The 7,593-nt window shown below is 52.6% G+C and overlaps 2 protein-coding genes across 4 annotated transcripts in view; both read left to right on the top strand.

Annotated features, from left to right (window-relative positions):
* The window catches only part of SCN1B (sodium voltage-gated channel beta subunit 1), a 13,049-nt gene extending 5,786 nt beyond the window's left edge, over positions 1-7,263 (top strand). The window contains exons 4-6 of one of the 2 annotated variants that reach the window (XM_006764970.2): positions 4,007-4,148; positions 4,645-4,716; positions 7,221-7,263. In XM_006764970.2, the coding sequence (XP_006765033.1) occupies positions 4,007-4,148; positions 4,645-4,711 (209 nt within the window). In that variant the 3' untranslated portion in view covers positions 4,712-4,716; positions 7,221-7,263. Of the gene's footprint in view, positions 1-4,006; positions 4,149-4,644; positions 4,717-4,803; positions 5,417-7,220 lie in introns of those variants that run through there. The other variant, XM_006764969.2, reaches the window with a different exon arrangement.
* Positions 7,215-7,593, top strand: part of HPN (hepsin) — a 17,638-nt gene continuing 17,259 nt past the window's right edge. The window contains exon 1 of one of the 2 annotated variants that reach the window (XM_006764967.1): positions 7,215-7,367. The gene's annotated coding sequence lies outside the window, so the exon portion shown is untranslated. The remainder of the gene's footprint in view (positions 7,368-7,593) is intronic. The other variant, XM_006764968.2, reaches the window with a different exon arrangement.

The following is a 7,593-nucleotide window of genomic DNA, read 5'->3' on the forward strand; positions in this document are numbered from 1 at the left end:
GCCAGTGCATCCTCTGGAAATTTATTCTTTGTTATGGAGTGGGGCCACAACATTAATAACAAAGAAACAGAATTAAAACTTTATTGTGGGAAGCTGCAACAGTGTTTTGGACTGATGAGAGGGCACAGTCCTCTCATTGCCACATGCAAGTCCCAGCTTGGAGGGCAGGGCCCTCCCAGCACAATTATAGCCAACAGCTGTAGTTGTAAACTTGAACCTATGGTCCGAACGTGTGGCCCCACGTGCCTGAGTGATGTAGGCTTGATAGAGTTCAGGTGCATGTAGTTGAGTAGGATTGAAACCCAGGAGAATGTTGTAAACATCTTGGTCGCACCCTTACTTTGCCTAGTGGCATCTGTTATAAAATAAAGGCATGGCTGTGGATGTGGTCGCTGTCTCTCAGAGAAGCAGCATCCCACCAAGACCCAGCTTTCATTCTCTTGTCTGTATTTTCTAAGCCTTTCAGCCGCCCCCGCTCAGGTTCATCCCTGGCCATGCTGGCGCATGGCACACTTTAGAAAGATCTGCCTCCATGCTCTGAGGGCAGGTTCCTGCCTCAAACCCCACCCTTACAGGAAACAGCTCCAGGAAACAGCTCCGGGAAACAGCTTGGGGGAGGGCGCAGCCATTGCCAAGACAACCCCTGCAGGACTGACTTCCTTCCACTTGGTCACAGTGGTTCTTCTGGACATGATGAACACCACCCATGGTTTTTATATAAATAGATACTATCATATTTTTATCATTCCCTACCATGCTGTAGTATTTTAAAATATCAATCATATTGTAGTATTTAAAAATTTTACTTGTTATACTATATTCATCACCATATTGTAGTAATTTTTAAATTTTGGTTAATCTTTACCTGAGGATAATTTTCCACACTGATTTTTAGAGAGAGTGGAAGGGAAGGGAAGGGACGGGGAGAGACACAAAGAGAGAAACATCAGTGTGAGAGAGACACACTGATTGGTTGCCTCCTGCACGCACCCTGACCAGGGCCAAGGATTGAGCCTGCAACTGAGGTATGTGCCCTTGACCAGAATCAAACCCTGGGCACTTCAGTCCACAGGCCAACACTCATCCACTGAGCCAAACCAGTAAGGGCATATTGTAGTATTTTTAACCTTACTCATCACATGGTAGTATTTTACTACCCATAATATTATTGTATTATTAGCATTGTTGGCCATGCCATATCTGTATTTATTTATTTATTTATTTATTTTGGTGTCTGTGTGTAGAAACTGTTGAAAGTTTCATGTTAGTTTGGTCTTTTTTTAAAATACATTTTTATTGGTTTTAGAGAGGAAGGGAGAGAGAGGGATAGAAACATCAATAATGAGAGAGAATCATTGATCAGCTGTCTCCTGCACACCCCCTGTTGGGGATCATGCCCACAATCTGGGCATGTGCCCTGACCGGGAATCAAACCATGGCCTCCTGGTTCATAGGTCAATGCTCAACCACTGAGCCACACTGGCTGGGCCAATTCTTTTTTATTTTAGTTACTCTCTTCCTGCAGTTTCAACATTACCTATCAGCCTACATTGCTTCCTGGTAATAACTGCTAAGGAATGAACTGAGTCATTTCTAAAGGAGAGGCAGTGGGTGTTGGTGGTGAGACCTTCACTGGCTTGGCAGAGGTACAGAAGCTGGTAGGAGGCATCTGCGGCCCCCACGGGGAGTGGGGCTGGCAGATGGGAGAAGAGGGCTAATTCTGTTTGGATATATCAGCCAAGTGTAAGTGAATCGGGAGTCTTTGGCTAGAAATAAATGATCAAGTTTATTTAAAAGTCTTCAGGTTTGCAAACTGGAAACACAACTAGACAATACCCAGAGTGTTCTGAAGAAGGAAGAAAAGCTAAGAGCTCTCACAGTAAGAAGTGCATTCCATGGGAAAAATCAGTCCTACCTTCTAAGCCTCTGGATTAGCCCGAGATGTGATTTCCCAGGTGTTTAGTGGTCTGGATAATGGATGTAGTAGGTCTGGACACGTGAGCATTAGTTCAAAAGTTTACGTTTCCAAGGCTAGCTGAATCAGGAGTAGAATCATTTCCTCTGCCTCCACCTACTTGATTTTAGTAATTTAGCAGCTTGAGCACAGTGATTTCAGTTGATTTCCTCACTCTTCCCTCAGATGTGCCCAGTAGGAGTGAAGAATGTCTTGAGGTAGAGCAGTGTTTGAGGCTGGTGAGAAGTCCGGCCTGTGTGGGCACTCAGGGGAAGCTCTTATAAGATTTGGGGTTTTTGAGGATATCAAAGATCTCCCCAGAGAAGGTGCCTCTGAGCCTCTCTGTTTCCCTTGCCTCGCTTTCTCATCTGTAATGAGGGAGAACGATGGTCCTCCGCCTGAGATGTCTGCATGGGTCGATGGAGACTGCACTCTCTGTACAGCAGCTATTACCAAGTCTTTCTTTGGCTGTGGAAGCTTAACGGAGCAGATAGGAGCTCAGACCCTGCAGTCAGTTATAGTCGGGGTTGAATCCTGGTGCCGAGTCCGGTCCTGGCTGTGCATTCTTGCTCAGCACCTTCCCCTCTCTGGGCCCCAGAATCCTTGTCTGGAAAATGAGCTATAGAGCCGTGTCTGTCACTGTCCTCATCAGATTGGAAGAGCAGGAGGTACGGAATTACGTAAATCCACTTGGGCGTTGAGTTCCTGGAGCAGGGTTGAGAATTCTGGTGATGTGAGCTGTATTAAACATATATCAATCAACTCAGTGTGCTTCCTGAGGTCAGTTGACATGGGAAACCGGAACTGTCTCTACCTTTGGGGTTGTTTTGAAGAGTCAGGGAGATGCTCAGATGAAGACCAAAGCACAGAGCCTGGCTGAGAGCACATATTCACTGCATGAGATGCATTCATGAGATCCTTTGAGTGAATGAATGAATGAATGAATGAAGTGTGAAACCCTGTCCCCACCTCCTCCTGTGGGGCAGCAGGGGAGAAGCATCCGGCCCTGTACCCTCCCTCGCTCTGGCCCAGAAAGCATCAGTGCCATCTGCGCGGGTGAGCAGAGGAAGTGCGCACTGACAGGGAGGAAGACCACATGGGCCCCGTGGGGGAAGATGAGATCCTGGCCAGCTGGAGGAGGGGCTGGGGATGCAGACACCTGCGGAATCTGGCCCAGGATGCAACAGTGGCCTTCAACCCTGGTCCCCTGGCTAAGCGCACTCCTGTTACAGTTTAAATTTAGGCCCGATGAAAGGAGCCAGTGCTGTGGAAGGACAGAGGGTTTCCGGAAACAGTGCAGTAGCCAGTGCTCAGACAGTGTGTCTGTGAGTGCAGCCAAGCACCTGAGGGATGTTGACTGCCATTTTCTCTTCCCAGCAACCCTGTGAGAAGGCATGAGAATTATCGTCCTCATTTTACAGGGAATCAAGGCCCAGAGGGGGAGAGTCACTTGCCGAAGGTCACACAGCTACTAAGAGGCAAAGCCCTGTCAGTCTGACCCTGGAGCCCCTGCTCTTAAGTACTACGCTATACTGCCCCAATAATAACAGTAATAATATTAATAATAGAACACATTTATTGACATCTATATGTCAAGCACTAGTCTATGACTTTTTAAAGCCTTTTTAATTCTACAGCACTCTCACGAAGGAGATTGGATGATCAACTTTTTACAGATGGGGAAACTGAGACCCAGAGAGGTTGAGGCACTTGCCAAGGTCACACAGCTGGCAAGTGGCAGAGCCTGCATTTAAACCCGAGCCTTCTGGTTGCAGAGCTTTAGCTCTTGGGCACCTCCAGCCACCTGACTGACACAGATGCACCCTCGAGTTACACAGGGAGGCAGGATGAGGTGATCCTGCAGCCCATCACAGCTGGTGGCGAACCACAGTTACAGTGATGACACTAGGGAAGCCCCACATTGCCATGTGCAGACCAGGCCCAGGGAGGTCGAGCCACTGTCCCAGCTGGCACACAAGCTTGAGGAACTCAGGCGGTCATGCCTCCTGAGCCTGGCCTCAGCTGCCACTTCATCCTGCCTGGCCCCTGCAGCCAACAGAGACATGGCGTCCATCGTGTCTGAGATCATGATGTATGTGCTCATCGTGGTGTTAACCATATGGCTTGTGGCTGAGATGGTTTATTGTTACAAGAAGATCGCTGCTGCCACAGAGGCTGCTGCGCAAGAAAATGCGTAAGTGGGGTCAGTGAGGAGGGGGGAGGCAACCCAGGACTCCCAGGACACCCAGAGGGGAGCAGGAGTTAAGTGGGGAGAGCAGGGGAGCAACCCCCGGCACCATCTGCCAGTTGTCCCTAGAGGGGGACATTTGTTATCAGAGATGGGAAAAGGTCCCAGCCCCTCCTCTCTCATACTCTCAGCCCCACTTCTTTTAGGACTCAGGGTTCAGGCCCAGCATACTGTCCCCCAAAGACATAGGAGTCCAGGCCCCAGCCTCTTTCTTCCCCAGGACCCAGGAGTTTGAGCCCCCAGTCCTCTCCTGCCTCCGACTCAGGACTCCAGGCTCCAGCTTGGACTTCTTGTGGGTCACTAGGAGTCCAGCCTGTCGCCCCTCCTTTCTCTAACTCCGGAGCCCTGTGCTCCTGGGACAGAGACCAAACCCTCCTCAGTCCCCTGGCGGTGGGCCAGCCTGATGAGGGGGTCACTGTCCGCCTGGCCTTTGCTCCCACAGTTCGGAATACCTGGCCATCACCTCAGAAAGCAAAGAGAACTGCACGGGTGTCCAGGTGGCTGAATAGCCCTGGTAAGGTGGCTGTGTGGGCAGGGGCTGGTAAGTCTGGGACGGGGTCAGTTCACTAGGTCCCTGATCCTGTTTCTCCCTCACCTTTAGGCCCTGGGCTCCTCAAGGAAGAGCCAGCCCTAATGGGGAACTTCCGGGCAAAGCCTGCCCCCAATGGGGGTTGGCCATTCCTGGGCCTCCACAGCCTCAGAGTCCTGCCAGCGGAGCTGCTAGGGTGGGAGGGACAGGTGGCTTAGCTCACACCCTTAATCCAGCCTTCTTCCTCCCGCCCACTTGCCCACTCTCGCCATGCATGATGGCTAAAGCAATACTGCCGCTGCCGCCACCCCTGCTTCTGCTGCCTGGTTTTTTTTGGGGGGGGGGTGCGGTGAGGGGGGCAGCGGCTCCGCACCCCTCCTTCTTGCTGATTTGCACACATTGGCCGCTCAGACATGCACTATGGGGCCCAGCCCCTCCCTGCCCAGCGGGGTCGTGAAGGCCAGAACAGTTTTGCGCAGGGGGTTCTGGAACCCTCTTCAGCCTCACCGACATTTCCCCTCCTGCTTCCTCTGGCTGGACCTGGGGTCTTCTCTCCTGTGATGCACTTTGCCCAGCCCACCCTCTCACCAGCCTTGGATTGTGGCCACTTAGAAAGTGGTCCAGACAGCCTCGTCTCTCTTTACACAAGTAGTTTTGTTCGTGAAATAAAGATTCTTGGACTTGATTTCTAGTCTCTCTCGTGAACCCAGTCGCCCTCTACACCCCACCCCCAAATCCAAGAGCCTCAGTTTTCCCTGGGATATCAATATTTCCATTTTTAATTGAGGAAACAGAATTAACGGATATCTGCATCAGGGACAACAAAAGGGAAGGAGCGGGTGGGTGCAGTGTCTCAGGCTCAGGGCCTGCCTGGAAGCCCAGCAAGTGCAGCCACGTAGTACTTGATTAATGTGGGACTTGGGGTGTCATTAGCTCAGCAGTCACCATGAATGGGAGGGGGACTGAGAGGGAGCCAAGGAGGCAGTGCGGGCGGTCCTGGTTCATTCAGCATAAATGAATCAGGAGGCTTTGTTAAAATTAAAAACGGCCAAGTATTCAAGGGTTTGGGGTTTGCAAACAAACACTATCGTGTAATACCCAGCGTGTTCCCAAGAAGAGGTGAAAATTGAGAGTTCTTATAGTAAAAAGTACATTCTTGAGGGGAAAAATCAGTTCTGCATTCTTGGCTTCTGAATGGGTCTGAGTTGTGATCAGATGTCAGGGGTCTGGGTACATGAACAGTCTTCCCTAAGTTCTTCAGAGGGCAATTATAGGGTTTCTATCTCCAGCCATTGATGCACAGCTGAAAAGTTCAAAAGTTCTAGTTCCAAGTGTAGTCAAAGCAAAGATAGAATTGTTTCCTTATACCTTAACCTAACTGACTTTTAGAAATTTAACAGCCCGACTAAAGTGACTCCATTTCATTTCTTCACGCATTCCTCAGCAGTGTGGGTCTCTCTGGAGTGGTGGGAGATGGAGTGGGGGAAGGAGAGAGAGGGGAGAGAGACGAGGGGCTGAGCAGCACCAAGTCTACACTAGCATGTCCCCTGTGGGAGGCGGTGGCTGAGTGGGGTGAGCAGGTGGGTCTGATTGTGCGAGGACAGCCTAGCGGGTGAGAGCTGTGGTCTGTGTTTATGTGGCTGTCCACAGTCAGGTGTCTGGCTGTTTATCTGGACCTGGGGTGTGACGTGGGTCACTCTTGACCACTAGTGTGACAGTGTGTATTTGCCATTGGTCACTTCCGGCCACTTGGCTTGGGCCTCAGCACTCAGTGCTGCCTTTTCCGGGCCAAGCCCCCTTCCCCCTACCTAGGACTCTACAGGCTCCAGAGGTCATTGCTGCAGGCAGCAGAGAGGCTGCCAAAGCAAACCAGCCCCCGTGACTTGTAGGAAAGCAGCTGGGGGAGGAGGCTGGGGCGGGAGGGGGTGTATGTATAAGCAGGGCAAAGCAGACAGGCTGGGCAGGGGACTTGGGAAGGGTCAGAGGCTGGAGCAAGAGTTGGGGTGGGGGAGGAGTCCGAGGAAGGGTCTGGGGCAGGGCCTGGAACCGGGGCAGGGACAGGGACTACCTTGTTCAGGAGCTGGACAGGGGGTGTTGCAAGGGGCCGGGGTGGACAGGGACAGAGTTAGGCCTGAGCTGGGGTAGGGGGGCGGGGGGCTATGCAGGAGGCAGGAGGAGCAGGGCAGTTGGGGCACTCTGTCTGACTCCCTCTAATTCATATCCCCATTCTTTAGTCTTCGTAAGCAACCCCAGCCTGCTCTGTCTCCCCAAACCCGTGTCCCCAGACCAAACCGGCCCCTACTCCCACCTCCCCTGACTGGCACACCTGGGCCCACCCCTCAGGCTGGAGGGAGGCAGGTGGCTGGGCTCCCTGGTCCAGCCCCTGCAAACCCTGCCCCACCAGCCAGGTGGCCTCTGGCGCTGCCAATCCCTTTGCCCGCCCCTCCACACCCCTTTCCCCGCCTCCTGCCCAGCCCCCTCCTCCTCAGGTGAAGCAGCCAGGCCCAGCAGGCCCCACGCCGCTGCCTCTGCCTCCTGGCCGCCACTGCGGGGCCACCATGCTCCTGCCCAGGCCTGGAGACTGACCCTCAACCGGCACCATCTCTCAGCTTCGCCCCCACCGGCCGGACCCCAGGGTAAGGACCAGGGCCCTCAGTTCCAGTCGCCAGGCCAGGGTCCCCTCACTCCCACCCACTCTAATGCTCCCCTCCCAATTGAGGGACTCCCAGGGACCCCAGGAGTGGGATCTCTGACTTCTCTCCAAGGGCCTTGGAGCAGCGCCCCCTTCTTCAGATTCAGAGATTGGACCCCAGTCTCCTCCTTCAGAACTAGGTGTCCTGTCCCTCCACCCCTCCAACCTCA

Source organism: Myotis davidii, unplaced genomic scaffold (assembly GCF_000327345.1).
Source record: "Myotis davidii unplaced genomic scaffold, ASM32734v1 scaffold681, whole genome shotgun sequence".
Taxonomy (NCBI): Eukaryota; Metazoa; Chordata; class Mammalia; order Chiroptera; family Vespertilionidae; genus Myotis; species Myotis davidii.